Raw genomic sequence first — 26,861 nt, 5'->3', positions numbered from 1 at the left:
CCCAGGACCCTCTGGGGAGTGAAAAAAACCAAGCCGCTGCCATGTCTGAGCTGAGTTCTTGGGGAGGGGGAGGGGGAGGGGGTGGAAGGGGGAGGAAGATGTTGGAGAGGGGAGGGGGAGGGGGAGGAGGAGAAGGAGGAGGAGGAGGAGGAGGAGGAAGGCGAGCAGGAGGAGGCGGAGCCTCCCGGTCAGCATCTGTCAGTGGAGGTTGGGAAGCCTCTCCTCCTTTCTCCTCCCTTGCTGCCTCCACCTGGCTCCTCCCCGTGTTCGCCGGGCTCCCCTCCCCTCTTTCCCAAGGACAATCTGCAGGAAAGCCGCGGCGGCGGAGAGCTGAGACTGAAAGGCAAGAGGGGCCCCAGGGTGAAGAGCGAGGGGAAAGCTGAGAGTGAGGCGGGAATGTACGTGCTGGGAGGAGATGCGGGGAGAACTGAAAAGAGCAGAAAAGAAAAGGTGGTATGACATCAGAAGTCGGAGCCGAGAGGGGGATGGGTAGGGCAGTGGTGAAGAATTCTAGCCCCTCGGTCAATCCCCCTCCATTTGCACGGATGGGTGGGTGGTGGCCGGACAGCGTTGCCCTTGGCTGCCTGACCCCTATACCCCAGCACTCATCCAGTCAGAATCAGTGCGCCTATGATGCTGCTTCTCTGTATCCCTTCCCCGTGTTTACTTACACACACGTGATCTGATATATGTTTTAATATTTGTATCTGTTTATCACTACATGTGTGTCACTGTGGGTCCATAAAGGATGCTTAAGGGGTCTTCAAAAAGTTCATGGAAAGATTTGTATTGTCTTTTAGTTCTGTTTTTCCACGAACTTTTTGAAATCCCCTCATGTATGAATCTGCATGTGTTTCTGTGTCCTGTGCCTTTATAACTGTCTTAGCGATTCAGAAGAACATGCCCTGTTTTTTTACAGGTCAGCACTCATAACCTTCCTCTTGTTATGGTGAATTCTCTCCTTCACTGAAGGCTCCAGGGATGGAAGATCCCTACGTGGGCTTCTATCTGGTGATGAGCGTTAAGAGTGAATGAGAAGAAAAAACTCAGGAGAAAAGGGATCAGCATACTCAGATGTCTTGTTCTTTCTTTTCCAAATTTTTGCCTTCCTATTTGTGTTGGCTACTTAGTCTTTCTTTTTCCAAAACAGCAGGCATTTGGACATGAACATTATTGTTAACTGAGCGTCTCTAATCATGTGTGTTTATGCTCGTTCAGTATCTGTCACTATATGATTTCCTAAGTCCTAGTTGTGTCCGTGTTTTTAGAAGTAGAGAGGATATGGAGGATGTTTGTGTCCAAGCCTATTTTTAATTTTTCATATGTTTGTATTTCGTGTAGTTAATCAGTTCATTAATGCTTTCAACAAGTATTTCTTGAGCTCTTGCTATGTGCATAGACTTCACTAGGCCTTGGTAGGCTGAAGAAGAGTTTTTGAAAATGAGCATGATGCCTGTCCAGGAGGAGTTTTCAGCCTAGTTAGAGAAAGTGACTATAGCAGTTATCTAGTCCAGTGTTTGGCAAACTTTTTCCATAAAAGTCCAGATAGTAAATATTTTAGGCTTTGCAGGTTGGTAGGTCTCTGTTGCAGCCGTAGATAATACATGAATGAATGAAGGTAGTATGAACACTGGAATTTGAATTTCATATATTTTTCACGTATCATGAAATGATTTTTGCAACCATTTAAAAATGTAGAAACCTTTCATAGCTTGCTGTCATACAAAAACATGAGAAGGGATGGATTTGGCTTGCGGGCTATAGTTTGCTGACCCCTGATCTAATCCAACCCTCTTTTCAGTGCACAAGAAGCAATTAAAATGCCACATAAGGTAGTACTTAAGTGTTAAATGAATGATCCAGTTCCAAACAATATGTGATTAGAGGAGGTCCAAAAAGAAACCTTCCTTGACCTGTGGTAATCAGTGAAGGTTAAATAGGTTAAATAAGGCTATGACTAGGCCTGGCCCTAAATGATGGAGTGGGCTATGGAGCTGTGGAAAGGGCCAGGGCAGCCTTCTGGACAGGGGTGTAGTGTGCCCAGGCACAAAAGTGGGGATGAACAAAGTAATGTTCAGGTGACGACTGAGCAGACAATCCGTGGGAACAAAGGTTGAAGCTATAGGTGAGGGATAGATTGTGGAAGCTTTGACTGCCAACTCAAGAAGCTTGAACTTTATCTGTCAGTACTGATTATATGTAGTTTGTTTATTAATCTGTGTCTCAATAACACAATGTGTGTTTTGTGTATGTATTTCAAATGTGTCTCATTGCATATATTTTATTGGCATGTGTGTGGATTTTTGTGTTTATGTGACCTGTAAACAGCTACCCTGATTTCCCCAGATGCAGGGCAGAAACATGAGCTGCCTTTAAAGCTCCTGTTCATGTGAAGGAGTTCTCTCTCCACTGAAGTCTCCTTTCCATGGAGGTTTATTTTGTGTCTCTGATAGAGTGAAGAAAGGAAACACAAGCAGAGGGAGACCAGCTATTGTAGTAAGCAATTCAGGCGGAAAGAGGCAGTGAGGGTGGAAATGAGGGGATGGATAAAGGAAGATAATAAGAAGCGAGAATAATAGGATTTGGTGACTATTTTGATTCTGAGAAGAAGGGAGGACATAAATGAAAAAATAGTGGGTTTTAGCCTGGATAACTGGGAGAGTGATGATTCCATTGGCATTTTATGGGTACAAAGGTATGTCTTGTGTGTTGCTTTGAGAGACATAATCCCTTAAAACAAAATGTAAAGGTGTTCCCATGTACATATCTGTGTGTATGTGACAGTGATTTATGTTACTCTAAACATCTGATAGTATGTAGTGTGAGCAGCAAGGCCCGAAGACAAGGGATCAAGAGATGCTCAGGAGGCTGAGAATGTGAGAGGAATGGAAGAGCCATAGAAAGACCCTAACCATTCCTGAGACTGCACCATTAATTTGCCCAAGCTCTAATGTGTCTTTGTAACCTCAAACTGCAGTTTTAACTTCATATCATCCAACCCTACTCCTATTGCTCAATTCCATACCACCCAACCTTAATCTTATCCATTACCCAACCCACCCTTGCTTTTCTGCTTCTACCTTGCGGGTCAGTGTCCCAAACCTCATCTGATTTCCTGCCCTCTGTAACAACATTTTCCTTCATTAAAAGGGATGTTAAAATAGATTTAATAAGGGTGAAGGCTAGTAGGTTTAACCTACTAATCCCTTTTCTTCATTGAAAGGGAGGAATCCCTGAGGATTGAGTTAGCTCACTTCCTTCCTTCCTCATTTCTGTTCAATCAACTGCCCTTCTCCCTGACCTTAGCTTATTCCCCAAATAGGCTCCAATTGGGGTGGAAGGGACCAGGGAGGGATTGGCCAGTACTTCTGCAGTTTGGGGCTTGATTACTGTGACATTTTAGCTTGCGGGGGCGTGGCTCTCCTCTGGAAGAAGTCCACATCTCCCAGACTGCAAAGCCCAGATTTAGTGTACTGTGAGAGACTGACTGAGGTGGCTCTGGGCAGTCTAACAAAGCCATTTCTTAAGCTAGTGGTACCTTCATCCAGCTGTATCTAACTGGCCATTGTCTTAAATTCTAGAGTGGATCATGACCCATGAAGAGCACCATGCAGCCAAAACCCTGGGGATCGGCAAAGCCATCGCCGTGTTAACCTCTGGTGGAGATGCCCAAGGTAAGTAGGAGGGGACAAAATGTGGCTGGTAGGTACCGTCGAATTTCTTGAATCTCTTAGACTGTAGAATAGAATTATCCTTCTGTAGGGTCACACTGGAATCCTGGGCTTTCCTAAAAATCTCTGTCATGTATGAGTTCCCAAGTGCATTTGAATTTTATTTGCTGTACTTTTATTTACCCAAATCTTCATAAAACTTCTTTCCAAGTTTCTCTCAAGATTCAGGGCCATTTTGACCCTCTGGTACCTAAAAGAGTGGTGTTTTCTCAGGCAACATTGGAAAGAAACTGAAGGGATAAAATTGTTGACAAGGCAATAGGTGGATTCACTTCAAATACTTTGGAAATGGTGGGAAAGAGAGGAGACCCAGAAATGGTATTTGGGCCCCAGCTAGATCTTTAGGTGTTAACCCTGACGTCTGGAGAATTCCTACGCTGACCAGGGTCAGTCAGGCACTCTCTGTTTTCTCTGGCCTTTCTTCCCCTTCCATTCCTTTAGCCCTTGAACAAATAGGAACAGTAGCAGTTAACAGTAAATACAGATCCCCTCGGGGCTGAAAGGGAAGAAATCAGAGCCAGAGAGAGTCCTTCTCTAGGTTGAGTCTGAGAAACATGGGAGTCATAAAAATCAGGTATATATGAAGTGGGAGAGAGGGGATGTGGAACTTTTCTTAAAAATACTTTTTTCTCCTTTGATCTTGTATATTCTAGTTTATAATATGTTGAAAAGGAGGCAGAATCTCTTTGAATGGAATACCAGGACATGGAGACAGTGATGGAACAAAGAGAGAAAGAGAGAGATTTCAGCTAGTCTCCCCCCTCCTCTTTGCCACTATCCCTAGGCTTTCTTAGGCTCTGTGCTAAGCACCCATGTTGCATAGAGCCTGTTTTGTATGTTGTGAAGAAGTTGTCTTCCTTTATGAACTTACAGTTTAATAAGTAAAGATATCATAAATCACTAGAATTCTTAGGTAGGACACATAAATAAAAATAAGCAAGTGTGCATTAACCAAGTAGAATCTACTTATATAACAAAAGGATATTAATCAGGGAAAACTTCATGGAGAATGTAGATTCCAAGAAACCGAACTCTATTCAAGTAAGGTGCTTGGAATAGTGGCTGGCACATAATAAATACTTAATTTATTAATTAAATAAAAACGATTTACTGTGTGTCAAGCAGGATGATAGGCACTAAGGATAGATCAGTGAAAAAGTCAGACACAGTCTTTGCTCTTACGATACTTTCTTTTTGGTGGCTGGCCAGTAAAGGGATCTGAACCCTTGACCTTGGTATTATCAGCACCACATTCTAACCAATTGAGCTAACCGGCCAGCCAATACTTTTTATTAGTATATTAGTAAAGCTTGACTTTAAATTATTTTTAAACTAATGTTTATTTAATTAGAACCGTGATATATGTTATGAATTGGAGAATGCTAGCATGAAGAAACTGAGGAAGGAGAGCACACCAGCCTGAGTTTAGGAATAGTGACCAGATTCGGAATGCAGAGCCATAGTTGAGGTTGTAGAGACTGCTGACCTGGCTTTTATCAATTCTGTCTTGTCTCCTGGAAGAATCCCATGCCAATACTGAGTTCTTCAACATAAACTCTTACGTGTTGATCCTGAAACCTTGTACAATGGCCTGTGGACTTAGATGGTCACATTAGGGGAAAAGAAAGCCTGCTAAAAAATCCACATGAGATACACAGTTATGAAATGATGAAGGAGAAGAGCTCTTTGGAAAGGGAAAGAAGAAAGAAATGGAGGCCTAGCACTTAACTTGAGTCTAAGAGCAGCAGAGCCCTTCCAGCTTCTGATCCTGAGCAGTGAGACTGTCTTATTTTAGGGATGACAATACCTGCCTGCTGTAAGGGAAAGATCATCTGTATGAAGGAAGGGGCCATAGACAAGCTTATTTCTGGAAGATCCAGCTGAGTGAAGGCCTATGGGATTCTGTGATAGGCACAGTGTATCCATGGAAATATCCCACCTGTGAATCCACATCACCTTACAGGCATATGTCCATAGGGCCTGAGAGTGGTAGAGAATGAAATTCTAGGGACACAAGGGGACAAAACAGAAAACTTGAAATAGAGCTGACAGGTTTCCCCCAAAGGAGCATTTTATTAGTATAGATGTCCAGAGATAAGTTTGATGGGCCCTAGTTCCAGGTAAAAAGCACAGAATGGTGTTTTTCCCTGAGTGGCTGTAGGCCACCTGGGAAAGTGGGATTGAGCTTTGTAAAATTTGTAGAGGCCATAGCTCTGTCATTCCCTGAGCTCAGCAAAGCTAATAATCTCTTGAGGTAGGAAAATGGCCAGGAATCAAACATCTTGAGCTCAAAAGCCAAAAACTCTGAGATGCTGGGCTGATTAAATACCAAATCCTATATTTCCATTTCCAGACCAGGAATGGTCCCAGCCCCCCAAATCATAACACATTTAGCCTTATGAAGTTGGCATATTCTACTCTCATAAAGGACCTGTCACCTGCTCTAGCCCTCTATCTCCAGACAGTCATTCTAAATGCATGTTTATCCTATTTTTAAAGGTTTATAGGAACAGGGATTCTGCTACCTCTTTGAATTGCCATTCTAAGGTTTATAATTTTTAGTTACATATCTATTAGACAGTGCAATGCACATCAAACAAATATTTATTCTTCATACTTTAAAAAAAAATCTAATTCAAAGTTAAGGTAGAAAAAACTTCTTAACATCAACTTTCTAAAAAGTAGTAATGAAGTCATTTGTTAGTTTTTTTCTGTCTAGTCTCATAGAAACCCATCACCCATAGTTCTTCTCCCCAAAACCTCTTCCCAATAGACTATAATTGGAGACTCCAAGCTATGTGCTTACGATGTTCTCCAGAGCCCCTCCTGGCTGTACCCAGAATACCTTCTGGATGGTGCCTTGTAATCTTATCCTTCGTCTTGCTTCTAATAAGTCAGGCAGCTGCTCATAGAGGGTTATTTAGGGTAACGTGGAACAGCCAAGGAGAGTCTGGCCAGGGCTGGCTTGGGGCCCGACTAGGCCAGTGAGGTTGAATAGGAGAAGCCAAAGGACTACTGGGACTCCTTAGTGTGAACTATCTATACACCCGAGTCTGTGATTTTTAGGGAACTGGGGGTTTGAGGCATAGGTACAGGGGCACAAAGGGAGTCCTAAAACTTAATTTCTAAGCAACACTCAGATATTCAATTAAGAGGGAAGATGGCTGACCTCTGGAAGTTGGCAGGGTTTGAGGTGAGAAGGCAGAGTGGGGAGAAAAGAGAATCTTCCTTATTGTAGGATTTTTCTTCTGCCCAATGGATTTGGATACTTCCTGTCTACCATCTATTGTTTGCTTTGCACTGAAAACCTTTTAAGTCATTTATTTCTTTTAAATCTCACCCCCACTCCCGCCACCCCCACATTTACTTCTTTGGAGCAGGAAACAATGTTTTTTTCTTATTTCCTAATATTACAAACTCAAAGGCCGGCCCGTGGCTCACTCGGTAGAGTGCGGTGCTGATAACACCAAGGCCACGGGTTCGGATCCCATATAGGGATGGCCGGTTTGCTCACTGGCTGAGCGTGGTGCTGACAAACTCATATTTCTTGTTTTTTTTGGAGAGATTTTTTTATTTTATTTATTTATTTATTTATTTTTATTTTATTTTGTCAATGTACAATGTGGTTGATTATTGTGGCCCATTACCGAAACCTCCCTCCCTCCTCCCTGTCCCCCCTCCCACCCAACAATGTCCTTTCTGTACAAACTCATATTTCAGAACCGCAGGTATCCAGTAGAGAATCCCATATAGGCCTTGTGACAGGCTGGAAAACAAGCAGCAGTTTCATATCTGTTCTGCTCATATTGATCTGACTATTCATCTTTCCAAAAGCATTGATGGCTTTGTGTTTACTCTGACCTCGTTCCTTTCACACACACAGGCTTTTCCTAAAGCTTCTGAGAAGCCCCCTCCCTTCATAAATTTTTTGGTTTTGGTTCCTTCAACTTAAGGGTGTAACTTAGACTTCTAGACTTCATTGAGCTTTGCCTTAGTGATGTTATAAGGAACCTTTGACATCAGTGCTCACCAATGACCTTTAGTTGACAAGCCCAACCTTCCTGTTCTTATGTTAGATCAATTATCAGAAGCATTTGGCACTGTCCCCACTTCTTGAAACTGTCCCCTTTTGGCTTCCAAGACATTGCTAAGCCCTGGTTCTCCTTCTGTCTTTCTTGCCGATCCTTATTAATTTCCTGCATGAAACCCCACTTCACCTGCCTGTTCTTTCTTTTTTTAAAAAAAAAAGATGACCAGAAAGGGGATCTTAACCCTTGACTTGGTGTTGTCAGCACCACACTCTCCCAAGTGAGTGAACCGGCCATCCCTATGTAGGGATCCGAACCCGTGGCCTTGGTGTTATCAGCACCACACTCTGCCGAGTGAGCCACGGGCTGGCCCTCACCTGCCTGTTCTTTCAATGCTGGTTTCCCTCAGGGTTCCACTCCTTGCCCTTTTACCTTCTAATTATATATATTATCCTGAGACAGTGTCTTCCACATCCACATGGATGTCCCACAAGAACTTCAACTCAGTTAATGGCACCACAGTTTTGTCTTTTGCCTAAGTCAATCATGGGACATTTCCTCGTTCTTCTCCAAAACCTTGAAATCTAATCATATTGCCAATTAGATATAAGTCCTGTTGCTTCTGTTTCCTAGATGTCTTCTGTCCAGTATTTCTGTTTTGTCTGAAATGCCTCTCTTCCAGTCCATGCCTCCTCCTTTCCTGTCTAGGATGCCAGATAGCCTCCTAATCTTAGTGACACCTCTCTCAAGCTGTCTTCCACACTGCTTCTAGAGTTTTCTTTCTCATATGTAGATATCATCATGTCCCTCTACTGTCAAAATTCTTCAGGGATTCTTCATTTTCTGCAACTTTTTTGGGGTAGTGAGGGGGGTCACAGACCATTTTAAGAATCCAGTGAAAGCTGTGGACCTTCTCCCCAAAGAAATGTCCATGCCCACAAAACTTTTCATACAGTTTTATGGGATTCACAGATTCCCTGAAACCCATCATCTGAAACCCCCCTGACCTACAGAATAAAAGCCAAACTTTATCACATGGCATATAAGTGCCTTCCCACCTGTATAGCTTCATCTCTCACCACTTCCTATTTTACATTTTATTTTATTTTATTTTTTTGCTGGCTGGCCAGTATGTGGATCCGAACCCTTGACCTTTTTGTTATCAATACCATGCTCTAACCAACTGAGCTGACTGGCCATCCCTACTCTTTATAATAGTGAATTACCTAAGGTTATTTCTTAACCCTCACTTTTATGTGTCCTATTCCCAGGGCCTAGAATGTTCTCCCCCAATTTGTCTACCTGACAAAAAGATTTAAAAGGAAATTGGCCTTTAGATCTCAGAACAAATGCTGTGTTTTCTGGAGAACTTTCCCTGACTTCCTCCTGGCAGGCTTACGTGCCCTTTGTCCTTGTTCCCCCTGCACTTTGTACATATCTCTTTCCTAGGGATCAATATGCCATATTGTAATTCTTCACATATTTTGAAGACTGTTACTAAGTCCTTTATCTTCGTATTCCCTGACTCTATTTTGTTCATTGCTGAATCCCCAGTGCCTCGCACAGTGCCAGGAACATGATAGGTGTTCTGTTAATATTTGTTTAAGTGAGTGAATGGACTTTCAGTTTGATTTGGAGCTAGTAGCCATGTAATACCAATGTCTGTCAGCCTGCAAAAAATAAAAATAAAGACATTATGATTTTTTAAATTCCATTTCATTCCAGGCAGCTTTGGATTATTCAATAGTTTCTGATGGTTTTTAGTCTGGTGCTGCAGATTTTTCCAATTACTGGCTTTCCTAGTGCTTACTGGTATATGACATTTCTCCAGGCAGGGTTAAGGATGATGTAAATTCATGTTAGACTGAAACAAAAGTATGTACTGGGATATCTGAGAGCATGGCTAAAATGCTTCACAAGAACTTGATCCATCATGGCTCTAAAATTCCTTGAGCATTACTGTGAGCCCCTCCTCACATGACAAAGTAGGATAGGAGTGTCTCCCATCTCTCACCAGTAGAGCCATGCTTAGCGCAAAATCAGTAACATTGTTCCTAGTATGAAACACACATATAGAGCACTTGTTGTGTGTTGTGTTTTGTGACAGGTTGGCTCCACCAGTGCTCTTGGAAGAGAGTTCTTGTCATTGAGCCACTACTAGGACAGGGATAATACTCACCGGTGAAAAAGGGAGAAAGCTTTTCTCTCTATTTTAAATGGTTCTAATTTTTCCTTCCAATTGGAAGCACAGAGAGAATAATTTATAGCATAAGTTTTAAGTTTCCCATACACATATTATATACGGGGCCACAGGAGGAGGTCAGAAAGTATTTGTTGATTAATTGAGTGAAACCAGCAGAAGGCAGTGAGAAAATTAGAGTCCTTCCTAATTCTTCCTGCACACTTGGTCACAGCCTCCTCTGGTATTGTGGGAGCCTGAGAATCACAACTGTGTAGCACACAGTGGAACATAGAGCAACTCAAATGACACTGCAAAGCCCTGTGTGTGTGTGTGTGTGTGTGTGTGTGTGTGTGTGTGTGTGTGTGTGCATGCGTGTCCACATGCACATGCTTGTGCATGGAGACTGAGAGAATTTGCCATCTGATAACAGACATACTCATACATGGACTACTCATCAGGTCACTGAACTACAGAGACTCATGTCTTTGTTCTGAAAAGCCTACCAAAGCTGGATGTCTAGATTCAGTGTAGAAAGCAAGGAAAAACGTAGTGCAGCCCTAGAGATTAGTAGGGCATGGCATAGAGATCAATGGTGTTGACTCTATTTTAGGCATTTTAGGAATAGGATTCAAATCTGAACTTTCTAAGAGTACTAGTTCTGTGACCTTGACCTCTTTGAGCTTCAGCTTCCAAATCTATAAAATGGAGGTAACTCCAGAATTGTGGCTAGGTTTAAATGAGATGGTGTTTGACAAGCTCTTAGCAGTATCTAACCCAGAATATGCATTCAAGAAAATACTTGCTTGTTGCTTTTGTTACTATTATTCCCCAGATTGTCCCAGCAAGGAAAAGTCTTGGGAAAGGCAGGATTTGTTCGGGAGAGGGTGGGTAGTGAGTTGGGGTATCCAGAGCTTCATTAACATTGAATTCAGTAATTGGGCATGGGGAGGCCAGAAGACTTGGATGAGAGGAGGTTTGTAGATTCAGAGAAAAGCCTAAGAAAAGGACTGACTCATATCTTTAGTCAAATATAACTTCTGGATTCCAAGGCTGTTTTTCTTAGGAGTAACCTCTCCCTGATGTCTTTCTTCCCTTCTTGCAGGTATGAATGCTGCTGTCAGGGCTGTGGTTCGAGTTGGTATCTTTACTGGTGCCCGTGTCTTCTTTGTCCATGAGGTTGGTTCTCTACTTCATTCTCCTTCATTCTTTCTCTCTTCTCTGCTTCATCTGCCTCCCACACTCTTCCCACTTTCTCTTTCCTTACCTCCCAGGTACGTTGCTGTTTGCTCTGCCTTGGCTCTCTATCTCCATGAGTCACTCCTTCTCACTCTTGGTTTTAATAATGATGCTGGGACCCAGGGTTCTGCAAAGTGGGTCCTCATGTTGCCTGTTCAATTTAAAAGAAGAAGTAACTCTCAGTCTTCCTTCTACCTCCCACAAAACAGAAAGAGAAACTGAACTGAGTAGTGTTTACAAAAAATTTAGTATATCCAGGGGTAGAGCCCCAGGAGAGAAGAGTCTCACTATATGTCTGCAGTTGGCCTAACTTTCTGAGGTTCTAACTTCTCTTTGGCTCCCTTCTCTTGGTTCCCTTTCATGCTTTGCCCACTCTTCTTTCTGTCAGGTCTATCTGCCCTTCCTCCCTCAAATTTTATAGTTCCCTATCAAGTCACATTTCTTTCCTTCCCTCCCTCTAACATCCCCTTCTCCTTTTCCTCTGTTGTCATCCAAACCATCTGTTACCTAGTCCCCTGGAAAGCAGTTTGGAGGAAATAGGATGAGCCAAAAATAAGAGGAATTAAAATGAAGTATCAAGAAGGATATCCTGATGTTTCAAGAATGGCAGAAACTAGAATAGGGTTGACATCTCCTTCCTTGGGCTGTGTTGATATGATAGTCTCATGAGCATCCTAGAATCACTAATGGGACGAGGTGACTTGACCCTCAGAGAATCTCTTCCCAGAGATCCTGTCTTGATCCTGAGAATTTAGGGAGGAGCCCAGCAGAGTCTGAATGGGTATAATGTGCCTCACAGGGTTATCAAGGCCTGGTGGACGGTGGAGATCACATCAGGGAAGCCACCTGGGAGAGCGTTTCGATGATGCTTCAGCTGGTATGTTCCAGAGGACTCCTGCCCCTTATTTGTCCTGTCCTTATTTCATCCCACTCTGGTTTAGGCTCATAGTCTCCCAAATTCCCTGCCACGTGGTTTGATGTGAAGGGATTCAGTGACAAGAGAGGGGTTATATTTGCCCTTTACTGTTTGCATTTGAAAACATCACCCTGGATTCCTGAGGCAGGGATGTGGGTGGGTGGAGTGATAACAGAACGGTTTGCTCTTTATAGAAAGGTCATAGGCAAGACTTTGGGAACTGGCACATAAGTAGGTCCTACTCTAGGGTCATGGGGAAGGTCCAGCCCTGAAAATAACCTTACTGGAGGACTGGAGCCAGAGCCAGAAGCAGAGTTGAAATCTGCCAGTCCTCATGTGATGGAGATGAGGTGACCTGAAACCAGACCGTTTAAGGGAGGAAGGAACTGAGATAGCCTTTCAGAGTCTCAAAAAAACACCCTAAGAACATCCTAGTCATATCCATAGCCCTTTATGCTACTTAGTCCATGTGATTCTAGGATTCTTCTATATGTATCTACTACAGGCTAGCCCAGTAGAAATATAACCATTTGCTGATTTACTGAAAAATTTACAAATCATATTCATATCCCTGTTCTTCACTTCAATCCCCTCAAAACCTATGGGAAGAAATTTAATGTGCACTGCCTAATGGAGGATCTACACAGGCCTGCCATACAGTGGTCTGAGCATTAGCCAGAATTCTCCACCAATACCCCAAAGTCGTGGATGTCCAGGAGCCTATATGATTTGTGAAAACCCTAAGTATACTTACCTCTCTCAGGGCTGTCTATACATCCTCGGGAATTTAAGGCTTTCTACACCCACAGCTAATTTACCTGTGAATACCTGGGTATTGTGGCTCCTGCTACTAGCATCATAGGAGGTAAGGGGAAAGGATTGCAGTGACTGGGTATAGTTAGAAATCTCATGGGTTAGAAAGGAAAAAATACTACCAGGCATATTGGAATGAACTCGTAATAATAGTTTGGACACAATCTAATAATGTCAGGTCACTAGGGAGAATTTCCAAAGACTGAAGTCACTGCTACTTCTTTGCTTCTAAGATGTGAAAGATGGACATTATTCCAGAAGCCAACAGACATGTTGTCTTCTTCCTTTGGCCTTGTTGTCTTTGAGGATAGTCACTTTGATGATAAAGCCTTCAATGAAATGGGTTGATCTTAGCAGTCTTCTAAGATGTGTGGCAGAATATGAGAATGGCCCTATGATGTCTGGGCCAGCATCATTTCTCTTTCCTTGGAGGGGACAAATGGCTCTTAAGGATGTCAGGGAACTTCCTAGGTAGTCACATGGTTATGTCAGCCCATCGCAGTGTTGAAATAGAGGAAATCTTGCTATGTTAAGCCCGAATTTGACTGTCGTATGGGGAGCTGACTTCTACTTCTTCCCAAAAGGGAGGCACGGTGATTGGAAGTGCCCGGTGCAAGGACTTTCGGGACCGAGAGGGACGACTCCGAGCTGCCCACAACCTGGTGAAACTTGGGATTACCAATCTGTGTGTCATTGGGGGTGATGGCAGCCTCACTGGGGCTGACACCTTCCGTTCTGAGTGGAGTGACTTGTTGAGTGACCTCCAGAAAGCGGGTGAGACATTGTTCATGTCAGTACTGCTTGTTTGTGTGAGCATGCATACACACACACACACACACACACACACACACACACCCCCCTCTTACCTCCACACACACACACACACACACACACACACACACACACACACACACACACACACACACACACACACACACACCCCTCTTACCTCCCATTGGAGAAAAATGTTACCCAGACACAAACAGACAGCCTGTGCCCTCCTTTTTCCACTATTGCTTATAATTGCTATTGCCTATAGTTTCTTCTCTGTCTAGAAATCTCTTTAGGCATGCCAGGTACCTCACCCAGTGGCTCCTGGTTTGCTTCCCATTGTCAGGTAAGATCACAGCTGAGGAGGCTACAAAGTCCAGCTACCTAAACATTGTGGGCCTGGTTGGCTCAATTGACAATGACTTCTGTGGCACTGATATGACCATTGGCACTGACTCAGCCCTGCACCGGATCATAGAGATTGTAGATGCCATCACCACCACTGCCCAGAGGTAAGGGGGATTGGGAGGTAGGCAGCGTGGGAGGGTGGCAGCTGGGATAGGCTAAAGGGCTAGAGGCTAGAGAAGATTAAAGTGTTTGAGCAATGGCAACTATAACGACCGGTTGTCTGGGTCTAGACCACTATTTTTAACTAAGAATTATCCCTAGAGCAATGAAATTGTACAGCTACTTAAATGCTCTAAGATTTTCCTTTTGCCACTGTCCAGCCCACTGTCCAAACATATACCTCTGAGGTCTTTAATACCTGTGGGGTCTCCTAAATGCTTAGTATCCAGACAGACAAATCCAGGGAGTCCAAAACCTGACCTACTGTTTCTAGCCGTATCATAGAGATTGTAGATGCCATGTCCACCACTGCTCAGAGATAAAGGGGTTGGGAGGAGGCAATGTAGGAGGATGGAAGGATAGAAGGAGAGCAGTTTGCTCCAGGGTAATCCTAGAGGATTCCAGTTTCACCTAGTCTTCACTTCTTTTCCCTTTTTCTCCTTCCCTTTCCTGACCCCATTCCTCCCTGGAGCAGAGCCTCTGTACCGACACCTTCAATTACTGTGTTTTCTCAGGCACAGGAAGGATGCCTTGTAGCTAAAGTGTTTCCCCTAGGTCTTGCTGGTCTCTTAGGAAACCTGCTGGAAAGCCTAGCCACATAAATGCATCTCCTAGGGAAGTTAATTGGCCTACGTGTGGGTGGAGGCTTGATCCCAGCCATAGGGACACTTGGACTGTGTAAGTCCTATGTCTGTTTCTTGCAGCCACCAGAGGACATTTGTGTTAGAAGTGATGGGCCGCCACTGTGGGTAAGATCCCCATTCTGACCCATTTATTCTGTAGACCCAGCAATGCCCTGCCCTCTTCCCCAGAGAGTCTAGTGAGGTCTCTCAGTGGTAGCAGATCTGGAGGTGTGCATGTTCCTCATGGTGTGGTCCCCTTTCCCTGCCTCCACTCGCCTCCCTCGTGCACCTACATGAGCATGTGTGTACATGTTCAGGCACACACAGTGTGAAAGAATGGACAGTGATCTGAGATTGGAAGCCACTGTGGCAGGTGAGCACAAATAGATGGTGCTCTTCAGGGACAGAACTTCATTGAGAAGCCCTTGCACTTACCCTCACTCCAAGAATGACATGGAGGTATCTCTGGGGACTAGGAGAGCTTGTAGTGTATGTGTGGAGTGTAGCTCTTAGCATGATGCTTCTGGCTCTCATCTCAGATACCTGGCCCTTGTCACCTCTCTTTCCTGTGGGGCCGACTGGGTTTTTATTCCTGAATGTCCCCCAGATGATGACTGGGAGGAACACCTTTGTCGCCGGCTCAGTGAGGTACTGGCACTTCATTTTGCCCTTAAAAAATCCCTCTCCCTATTCCACTGACGATCCATTTCCCATCCATCAGTTTCGTTCCACTGACCATTTTGCCTTTGTTCTTGACCAGACAAGGACCCGTGGTTCTCGTCTCAACATCATCATTGTGGCTGAGGGTGCTATAGACAAGAATGGGAAACCAATCACCTCCGAGGACATCAAGAATGTTAGTATGAATGGAACCAGAGAGGTCTAGACACCCAGCCCATTCCCTAGTGGTGTCTGAGTCTCCTGACATTGCATGTCCCCTTGGTCTTTCTGCACATCTCTCCGCAGGTCTCTGCCTCCTGTTCCCTCCCTCCCACCAGTAACCATTATGAGATAAGAGGCTAAGCTATCCTCAGTTTACCTCAGCCTCTGCTTGTTTTCTCCCCTTGACTCTGCATAACCCTCTCTCTGTTCCTCTCTTTGTCCTTTCAGCTGGTGGTAAAGCGTCTGGGATATGACACCCGGGTCACTGTCTTGGGGCACGTGCAGCGTGGGGGGACACCATCAGCCTTTGACCGAATCCTGGTAAGTCATGGGACTTTGTGGCCCTTATGCCTTAGAACCCTTCATCTTGCTGTCCTTTCCCTGCAGGGCCACACTTCACCAGACAGGGGCTTATGTCACTGGTCATACTGCCCTTCCACCAGCCTCTGGACTGCAGTGGCCCTTGACCTATTCCCATACACTCAAGAGTTCTCTTCTGTTACACAAGTGATGGAAGACTATATTCTCCCCTCGTAGTGAGGATCAATATCTTATTGCCTCATTGTAATTATAGAGATCTAACCTTAGACAACCAGTTTTGAACCCTCTTATCCTACTTTCACTGGAAGAGAGGTAACTCCTTCCTTGTTTTATCAATAAGAAGCGAATATTACTAAGTCCCAGTAATCCTGTTGATCACTAATTATAGTGGCCATGTTTCTCTGGGACTAAGTAGAATCCTTGGGGTTCCAATGGACAAGAGGACAGTCATCAAGCTTTAGATGAAATCTGGGTGAGGAGGTAAAGCCCAGTAAGTTCTTGGCTACAGTCCTTAAATGTTGAACTCAGCCCTGTGATTTGGAAAGGGCCTTGGGTGTCCTGGCTCTCGTGGCTGAGCCAACACTCTCTGCTCCCTGGGCCCCTGCAGGGCAGCAGGATGGGTGTGGAAGCAGTGATGGCGCTTTTGGAGGGGACCCCGGATACCCCGGCCTGTGTGGTGAGCCTGTCTGGTAACCAGGCTGTGCGTCTGCCCCTCATGGAGTGTGTCCAGGTGGTAAGTACTGATCCCAACCCCCTTTATTATTAATAGTCCCAAGCCCCTGTCTTGGAGCTCATAGGGCATAGGACCAACTTCTAAGGCCACTGGTACATGCACAGATGGAAAGGAAGGATGGTGTAGTCAGAGACATATGGGGAGAGAATACAGAAGGCTTTGTGTAGGAGATGTAACCTCTCTAACTAAGCCTTAATTTCCCCCTCTGTAAAATGTTCCTAAGGAAGATGGGATATTCTAAATCATCCTTAATAATGAGTCCCAATATCTTATAATATCCAACCTCAAACCCCTTTGTCATGTCATTTTTGGAAGAGAAATGCAATATCCCTCCTAACTTTACTAAAAGCAGGGGAATATTATTAAGTTCTGGCTGGGTAGCTTTTGTCTCTCTACGATTTCTACCTTGAACATGTTTCTCTGAACCAACATGAGGTTACTAATACTCACCTTGAGGGTTATTGCATGGATTGGAGAGTAGCTGTGTAAGGGATCTGATGCAGTACGTGGGAAGTGTTGAGTGCTCAGGAAACCCTGGCTTTTATTATAGAGGAACCACTGCTTTGATACCACAGAGTGAACATTGTGGCTGGTGCTGAGTGTCTGGTCTGATTCTTGGGGCTGGTCTGGATGCTCCCCATCTCCTGGCCTGTTTCTGCGACTTAGGAGACCCAACGACTGGCAGCCTTGCCTGGAACGTTATCTCTAAAAGCTCAAAAGCTAAAACACTGACTCAGAGCAGAAATCGTAGTTGAGAAGCACTTGCAGGGATCAGTCTTTCTTCCTAACTGGGTTACCTGCAGGATCTTCTTCATTCACTTATTAGTTTAGAGGCTACTTTGAGGCTGGGGACCTGGGTGTAGAACAGAAGAAGGTGCTATTTATCTGTGAGCACTTCTCCACTGTGCCCTACTTCTAATGATAGAGCACCGAGTCAGCCCTTTTCTTTTGCTGCTCATAACTCAGACAGTTAAGGAAAAGCAAAGGTACTTTTGTGAAAGTTTGGGGAGCATAGAAGAGGTCGGGTACAGGGTGGGCAGGATCCAGGCATGGCCAGAGATGGGAAGAGTCTGACGTGGGATGAAACTTCAGCTGTGCAGACCCTACCCTGTAGTTCTAACTTTCGCTATGTTTCTCCCTCAGACCAAAGATGTGACCAAGGCCATGGATGAGAGGAAATTTGATGAAGCCATGAAGCTGAGAGGACGGTGAGGAAATGACCAGAAGCTCACTGACTGCAGAAATTAGACCACAGAATGAAGCCAAAAATCTATACAGTTCCAGACCCAAAATATGAGCTTCTGCTTCATATTATTGTCTCTGCAACAATTTCTTCCCTAAGAAAGTTAGTTGTGAGGTGACCAGGAGGCTCAGTTCATCCCAGGGATGCTGTGCCTGGGATCAACCTTTTACTATCTGTTGTTTCTATATGTGGACCTCAGCTAGATTGTAAGTTTCTCTAGACAGGGTACAGTCTCCTGTGGTGCTGAGGGCAGTGTCTGGGAGAATGCCCAGAGAGTGTCTGATGAGTTAGTGGCCCCTTTGTAGCCCCTGCCTAGTCCAGGCTCTGTCCCAGTTATGTTCTTAGAGGCCTGCGCTGTGGAACTTCACTCTGGGAGCAAAACTTCACAGCAGGATCTGCATGGCTGCTGGCCATGGGAACAGCCTGAAGACACCTCTCTCTCTCTGCTTTTTACAGGAGCTTCATGAACAACTGGGAGGTATACAAGCTTCTGGCTCATGTCAGACCCCCAGTATCTAAGGTACTGGCAACTTTCCCTCCCCCTTTGACCTCCCCCTCCCTCCCCCTTTGACCTCCCCCTCCCTCAGTCCCTCTTTATGAAGTGCTGCCCCCAATCCATACAACCTAATCCCTGCCCACTTCTTTGCCCCAACTCTAATCTTCAGTGCTGGGTCCCTTACCCAATGGTGATGATTTTCTCTTAGCCACCGCAGATACCAGCCCCATGTTCTTGGTGGGGCTAAGAACATCTTAGCTCTGGATGTCTCTAACCTAAGACCCGTGCCCATTTCACTGCTGACAAGATGACATGCTAAGAATGAGAAAGAGGGCCGCTATATTTTTCCTTTGGGAGAATCCGGGAATAATCATATCTGAGTATATATCTAAGCCACCTCTTCCATCAGAGTAGTGGTTCTCAAGATTTAGTATATATCAGAATTATCTAGGTTGCTTACTAAACATGCAGATTCTTGGGTGCCTCTCCCAAGAGGGGATTCAGATCTGGGTTATGGGCCAAGAATATGCTCCCCAGGTGGATTCTGATGCAGGCGGTACAAGGATCACATTCTGGGAGATGCTGTTCTGGAAGGTTTCTTGTTCATTATGTAATGATGATATCTGGGACTAGGGACAGCAGCTTTATTGATTTGTGGCACAGAATTTTGCTTCCATAGTATAAGGTAGAAAGCTGTGCTAGTACTCCCTGGGAGAGGGGCTTGTAGTCAGTGGCAGACGTTGTGATCCCAGGACAATAAGGGCCCAGAGTTCTGCCTCTCTTACTGACCTCATCCCCCTCCCCCTGCTGGGGATGCTGTCCTCTTTCTCTGCTTCCTCCTTTATAGAGTGGTTTGCACACAGTGGCTGTGATGAACGTGGGGGCCCCGGCTGCAGGCATGAATGCTGCTGTTCGCTCCACTGTGAGGATCGGCCTCATCCAGGGCAACCGAGTGCTGGTTGTACATGATGGCTTTGAAGGCCTGGCCAAGGGTCAGGTATGGGGACTATAAGGGAAGAGGGCACATATTCTGGGGCCAAGGAGCAGTGACAGGAAAGATAAGTGTAGCAGGGGTGACCTGTCCACTCACTATGCTTCCCCTATCCCTCACTACCCCTCTACTCTCTCAGGGTTTAGGCAGAAGTAGATATTTAATTTTAGGGCAGTGGAGCAGGTAGGTAGGTGCATAACATTTGTGAACAAGCAATCAGGTTGGACCAAGCTCAATGTGTGGGGGAAAGCCAATACCCAGTGTTCTTCTTCCAACCAAGGGGGAATCAAGGAATGGGGTCAGAACTCAAGAAGTGCCATCAGTCCCACACAGGCCTCCTGGTGCATTAGCCACGATGCAGAACTGTGTGGTCTTTCCCTGCAGATTGAGGAAGTTGGCTGGAGCTATGTTGGGGGCTGGACTGGCCAAGGTGGTTCTAAACTTGGGACTAAACGGTAAGTGGCATTGCAGGAGCACCTCCTCCCAATCACCCCACAAAGGTGTCCCTCAAACGTGGACATGAATTCATTAGGTCAGGGTCTGCTTCGACCACGTCTGTTGCCTGGGCCCTCTGCCCCAAGCTCACTGTTGTTTTGGGGAGGGCAGACATGCCTATCCAAACATGTTTGAGCAGCTCTGGCAATTTAGAGCCCAAGCATGTATCTTTGGATAGGGGTGAGAGGGTGCAGTAGGGAAAGAGCACAAATCAAGAAATTATGAAGCACCTTCTAACTCTAGCTTTTCTCTCCCTCAATTTTGCTGTCTCTTCCCCAAATTCCAACTCCCCTGCTTCCCCATCACTGGTCAAACTAGGACTCTACCCAAGAAAAGCTTCGAACAGATCAGTGCCAACATAACCAAGTTTAACATCCAGGGCCTTGTCATCATTGGGGGCTTTGAGGTGAGTGCCCCTACCACTTCTCCCTCTCTCCTTCCACCTTTCCTCTCTCCCCATCCCCACCCCTGCTGCTCTCTTCTTCTCAGGCTTACACAGGGGGCCTAGAACTGATGGAGGGCAGGAAGCTGTTTGATGAGCTCTGCATCCCATTTGTGGTCATTCCTGCTACGGTCTCCAACAACGTCCCTGGCTCAGACTTCAGCATTGGGGCTGACACAGCACTCAATACTATCTGCACGGTGAGAAGCTACCACCACTTCCCATCCCTTTTGGCCAGGATTATAATTCCTGGACTGAGTGTGGTCCTGGAAAGTGAGCTACTTTTATTGTTCCAAACAAGTGGCAATGTTTGAAAAATGCTTCAAATCCAGGCATTTATGCTGACTTTAATGGTGTTCATTCTCGTCACCTGGAAATGCAGCAGTATTCTTCATACCAAACGTTTTTTCCTTTCTGAGGTCATATAGCCTAATTTCGCTACTCCAAGCACCAGAAAGGATAGGTACAGCTTTCCTCCCAGGAGAGACATTCCACAGTGTGGCTGGCGAATGTGCCTGTCATCCCTGAATGCAAGGACTTGATAAGGTCCTCCTGGCCTGGGCAGGTTATAGTTCCAGAGTTGAGTTAATGGCAAGGGCCAAAGAAGTGATGAGAATGAGACCCCTGGCAATGTCTTTCTAAACTGTGACCAATCATTGTCTTCGCAGACCTGTGACCGCATCAAGCAGTCAGCTGCAGGCACCAAGCGTCGGGTGTTTATCATTGAGACCATGGGTGGCTACTGTGGCTACCTGGCCACCATGGCAGGACTGGCAGCTGGGGCTGATGCCGCCTACATTTTTGAGGAGCCCTTCACCATTCGAGACCTGCAGGTAGATGGCCAATGAGAATCTGCTAGCTGGCTCTCTCTTGCCCCAATCTGTTCTGACTGTCTGATAGCAGCCTGAGCTATGAGAGCTCAAGATGAGGGGGGAAAAAAAATTTTAAGCTGGCTGGTTAGCACAGTTGGTTAGCACAGTTGGTTAGAGAGTGGTGCTCATAACACCAAGGTCCAGCATTTGTTCCCTTTTGGGATCAAAAGGACCCGCCAGCCTCCAAAAAAAAAAAAGATGCAGATGGAGCTGATTGGTCTGTAGAGCTGTAGAGTTCCGTGAGGGGACTAGAAAGAGCACTAGGCAGGCATTCTCCAGCGCAACCTCACAACATGACCATAGCTACTATTGCTGGAACACTCATTTTGCAGCATGCTATGCTGCTGAGGCTTTTACGTGCACTTTTGCATTTTATCTTCATAACAGACATGCAAAGAAGATTATCTCTGTATTAGAGATGGGAAAGGTTTAGAGAGGTTAAAAAACCTCTGTGTGGTTTAACTGATTGAGAATGTCAGTGGTCTTTTTACTACATCATGCTGCCCCTCCAGATTTCTTTTGCTACCATTCCATTTTTGAGAGAGATACCTTTTCACCTTCAGAGTAGGGCTCTGACTCCTATTTCACAGAGGGACCATATGATCCATATGTTCCCAGATCCCAGTTCAGTGGAAGATAAAAGAGCCACAAACTGGAGTTTAGCAGCAGGCTGAAGGAACTCCCTAATCCAAGATCCCAGCCAATTGCTAGCAGGAGTGAAGGGTGGGTGTCTACCCCCAACTCAAAGCTCAAGTGAAGGAACATGCTCCTTCCAGATGACTCACTGCTTTACCTACAAGCAACCCATTTAAAGACTGACATTGTGAGCAGAATCAGCCCTCTGAGGAAAGAGAGAAATAGAAACCCCTGGAAAGGGAGATTGGAGAGGGTGAGAGGCTGAAAACTGCAGTTACTGTAGCTGTCTCTAAGCTCCCTCTTCCAGTTCTCCTTGTCTCATTTGGAGTCTTTGGTAAATTTCAGTCCGCACTAAACTTCTTAAAGGGATTTGGCACAGTTCAGCTCCAGGATTGTAAACAACTCTCTTCCATGTCCCTCTACCTTCTTGGAGAGGCCTGGTGTGGAAAAAGAGATTTGTGTGCTTTCCCGATCCTATCCACTCCCGGCTAGACTTAGAATTTACTGTTTCATTTTCAGGCGAATGTTGAACATCTGGTGCAAAAGATGAAAACAACTGTGAAAAGGGGCTTGGTGTTAAGGTACCTCATCCATGGTTTGTTCCTAAGTGAAGAAAAAAAATGGTCAGGCTTTGGCCCTAAATCACAGAATGGATCCCTGGTTAGGACACTCTAAGGAATCTGTGGATACAGAGAGCGGGGACAGCCTATCCCCTGAACCCTGGGAGGAGATACGAAGGGAAGAACAAAGCCTACAGAGGCAGATGGGGGGCGGAGGGGTGGGGAGACAACTGGAGTCACTGGCTTTTGGTCTCCACCTGGCAGGAATGAGAAGTGCAATGAGAACTACACCACTGACTTCATTTTCAACCTGTACTCTGAGGAGGGGAAGGGCATCTTCGACAGCAGGAAGAATGTGCTTGGCCACATGCAGCAGGTAGGGAAGCCACCCCAGTCAGGCATTTCACCAGGCGGCCATAACTCCCAGCAGCCATTGGGGCTCCCACTTGCCTTCTCCAATCTGCTGGAGGCTGGTCAGTGCCACCAAAAAGCATGTGCCTGCAATCTTTTACAGTCATAGAATCAAGACATCTTTATCCTGGAAATGACCTTAGAGATTATGTGGTCCATCCTCTTCATTTAGGGCAAGGCTTCTCAACCTTGGTACCATTGCAATTCTGGGATGGATAATACTTTGTCAGGTGTGGCTGCTGTATACATCGTAGGAAAGTTTAGCAGCATCCCTGGACTCTACCCTCGAGATGCCAATAGTACCTCCTGCTCACCCCCAGTTGTAACAAAAATGTGTTTAAACATTGCCAAATGTCCCCTGAGGGGCAAAGTCATCTCCAGTTGAGAGCCACTGATTCAGATGAAGAAAATGAGTTCCAGAGAGGAGAAATAAATGTTTTCTAGGCCACTCATCAAGCTCGGTTCAGAGCTAGAATGAACCTAGTCCTTTGCTTTTTTTTACCACACCATGCTGCCTTTCATGAGGAATCTGTTGAATGAGAACAGGCACTTGCTGATGTTGGGCCTCCATCTCCACTAACTGGGGTTTCAAGGGAAAAGGAATTCCTCCCTACTGTTGACACTCAATCCCCACCCAAGATAGGCCTCATTCACAGATGGTGCTAGTGGTCTGAGGCCCTCCATCCCAAATGTCCCCAGCTGATGCCTGCATTGACCTTTTTCTACCCACAAATGAATTCCCAATATCTCAGTTTGAATGAACTTATCATCCCCTGCAGGAATGGGGTATTATTGGATAAAGTATGAAGACTGCTTCCTGTTTTTTCCTTCCTTTACCACCTAGTTTTTCTCAGTTCAGAGAAAATCTGTATAATGTTTTACATTATTCTGAGGTACTAACAAGGACAGCCAGATTGGGTCACAGAGAACATTTCTGTGTCATTGATGATGGTGACTTACAAAAGCTGCTAGGCTGAAGAGAAGCTGGGAATTGACCCCGTGGCCAATAAGACTAAAACAGGATCTGGCAGCTATAAAGCTAAAAGAGGGAACTGTGGGACCAATCACCCCTTCAACTAATTAGTTACTCTGATACCCGACAAATGGCCATGTATGCTGGGCCAGCTCACCTTGGATCCTGGCACTGTCTCACGTTGTCTCAGGGTTAGACTTTTAGATCCCATTTCTGGCTGTAAACCTGGAGCCTATTCTTTCCTTTTCCTCTCTGTATCTAGATTAGAGTCCTTCCCTCTGTAATTTTTATGATTCTTTTTCCAGGGTGGGAGCCCAACTCCATTTGACAGGAATTTTGCCACTAAGATGGGTGCCAAGGCTATGAACTGGATGTCTGGGAAAATCAAAGAGAGTTACCGTAATGGTAGGTGAGGTGGGAGGGTGAGCTCCCTCCATTGAGGCTGCTTCCCCAGTATAGAAGCTGATTGACCATCCCTATTTCAGGGCGGATCTTTGCCAATACACCAGACTCGGGCTGTGTTCTGGGGATGCGTAAGAGGGCCCTGGTCTTTCAACCAGTGACTGAGCTGAAGGACCAGACAGATTTTGAGTGAGTACATCTGTTCTCTGGAGTGGTTCTCTCCCTGGTAATTTCAAGCTCTGTTTTCCTCAATCTGTTCACTGTCTTCAGTCGTTTTTTTTTTTTTTTTTAACACCTATAGTTGTATCCTCTTCAGATCTGATGCCCATCCAACCTAAATACAGCCTCTTTTGCCCAACTTCCTCTCCTAACGCTTTGGTAGAAGTTAACTGGGGTGCTAAAAGATTATATTTCATCTACCTCATTCCTTCTTCTGTAGGCATCGAATCCCCAAGGAACAGTGGTGGCTGAAGCTAAGGCCCATCCTCAAAATCCTAGCCAAGTACGAGATTGACTTAGACACCTCAGACCATGCCCACCTGGAGCACATCACTCGGAAGCGGTCTGGGGAAGCTGCTGTCTAAACCTCTTTGGGGTGAGAGGAACGGATTATCTGATCATGGTCAGCTCATGCACTGATAGATCTAAGTCCACATTTTCTCAGTGTTTTAGCTTTTTTTTTTCATTAAGTTTCCTTTTATTCTGTACATGCAGCCATGATCAGTCCTGGCCAGGAGCTGGGGGAGTGGAAGTTTCTTTTAGGTAGATTTTATCTGACTTCTCCCCCAGCTTCATCTGTCACACAAGGCTGGGTTCCTCTAGTGCTACTGCTAGATTTGTTACTCAGTTAAAATTTTCCTAAATATAAGCTTTATTTATTTCTTTGTGATAACGAAGAGTCTTGGTTCCTCTACTACTTTTACTGCAGTGACAAGCTATAACTACACTAATAAATGCCACTTGGTCACTGTGCTTTTGGTTCTCCTGTTATCATCTTCACAAGTAGAATGTAATATTAGCCCCATGCACCAGACCTGCCTAGACGGAACACCTGGGAAAACACAGCCCAGGTGATCATCCCATGTACTTCTCTCTACCTCTTGGACTATTTTTCTGCATCATCTCTTGGCTCTGTACACAGGGTCCCAGCCATTTGCACTAGTCCCTCATGCATTGTTGGCAGCCAAGAGAACTCTCCTGTCTCTCTTAAGCATAAGAGACACCTTTTGATCTTATACCCATTACCCAGAGTTGCTTTTTTCCAGCCATCCCACAATGTTTGCTCCTCTAACAGGCCCATGTTCTTCCTTCTCAACTTTTCCCCTGTACTCCTTCCTTGTTGAAAGCCAGACTCCATTTGACAGAACTTTCATGGGGAAGACATGTACATTTTGAAAGCCTGGAAAATAGACACCCTGACCTGGACCTAGTTTGGTGGGTTGGTTGGAATACTGCTTTGGAAAGATGTCAGTTCTTATTCAGCTACATTTTGTCTTCTGTTCCATAACAGCTTCTTCTCCCTCCTTATTACCCAAGTGCCCATCCCAGTTTGTTTTAGGGATTGGGACTATAGACTATACTCCAGATTGACAGGATGGCACCCTGTTTTAATGCCAGTTTTAAAATTAGGCTTTAATAGACAAATCCTGGCTCTAGGCACAGGCACATACATTCCTCCCAACCCACACAGTTTCCTCATTTGCCTGATGAAGCAGTAAGGACATTCAAGCTATTACAAGGGGTGGACAAAGGGACTATCTCTTGTCCATCACTTTCACTGGCTCTCCAAAGTATTACTGGCATACCCTAAACACAGTTCTAAACAGTGACTGAGAAGGTTTGTTGCCAGAGTCAGGAATTAAAGTAGCCAAATGCTCTTTGCACGCTTCTTTAAGGGGAAGAAAAATTAACAATAAACATCATGCACTGTTACATGTTATCATTGAATCCTCAAAATAGCTTTATGAGGGGGTGGTGACAGCCCCACTTCAGTGATGAGGGGGTCAAGGTGATTAAATAATGTCTCCCTCAACATCATTCAAAGAGAACTCAAACTCAGTTTCTGACTTCAAAGCCCATCCTCATTCCCTGTGCCTCTTCTTACTATGCTTCATCAAATCCAAAAATCTATAAGGGCTATGAAAATGAAGTGAAAGGGAAAGTTCAAGCATTCATCCAGAACCTTATAGGTTCTCTTCCCTATCTTTAATCCTGGAGCTGTTTCTTTGAGAAAATGATAAAGAGGGAAGGGACGGCTGAGTGGAAAGCTAATTACAGAGGCAAAATATCGCTTTGTAAGGAGTAAAAGATTTAGGATCCTAATAATGTCTGGGGGAAAAAGCATAGTGAAGACTACTTAAAAACAAAAAACAAAACCTCTGAAGGTACATGCCATTTCCCTAGAGCTAAAAAGATAAGTGAAATTGTGTTTAAACTCTTAAGTACCCGTGAAGCAGAATGTATTAGCCACCAACGACATGAGTGATTATGAAGTATCTGAGAAAAGTTAATATCTTTTCCCATATGGACAAATATTT

The 26,861-nt window shown here is 45.0% G+C and overlaps 1 protein-coding gene across 2 annotated transcripts; it reads left to right on the top strand.

Annotated features, from left to right (window-relative positions):
- The first annotated feature begins 227 nt into the window (after positions 1-227).
- Positions 228-25,296, top strand: PFKM (phosphofructokinase, muscle). 2 transcript variants are annotated; one of them, XM_063076308.1, is made up of 23 exons: positions 228-343; positions 3,582-3,674; positions 11,044-11,117; positions 11,977-12,054; positions 13,491-13,680; positions 14,024-14,189; positions 14,949-14,993; positions 15,407-15,515; positions 15,628-15,723; positions 15,978-16,070; positions 16,678-16,803; positions 17,947-18,011; positions 18,503-18,566; positions 19,390-19,539; positions 19,918-19,988; positions 20,347-20,434; positions 20,518-20,670; positions 21,139-21,303; positions 22,498-22,559; positions 22,803-22,914; positions 24,228-24,327; positions 24,408-24,513; positions 24,764-25,296. In XM_063076308.1, the coding sequence occupies exons 2-23, from the start codon at positions 3,590-3,592 to the stop codon at positions 24,906-24,908; spliced, it is 2,343 nt and encodes a 780-aa protein (XP_062932378.1). In that variant the 5' UTR covers positions 228-343; positions 3,582-3,589; the 3' UTR covers positions 24,909-25,296. The 2 variants fall into 2 exon arrangements, with proteins under 2 accessions (XP_062932378.1, XP_062932377.1); XM_063076307.1 differs by lacking the exon at positions 228-343 and adding an exon at positions 380-398.
- The last annotated feature ends 1,565 nt before the right edge of the window (positions 25,297-26,861 follow it).

This window comes from Cynocephalus volans, chromosome 12 (assembly GCF_027409185.1).
Source record: "Cynocephalus volans isolate mCynVol1 chromosome 12, mCynVol1.pri, whole genome shotgun sequence".
Taxonomy (NCBI): domain Eukaryota; kingdom Metazoa; phylum Chordata; class Mammalia; order Dermoptera; family Cynocephalidae; genus Cynocephalus; species Cynocephalus volans.
This window is presented reverse-complemented; position numbering and strand designations above follow the sequence as displayed.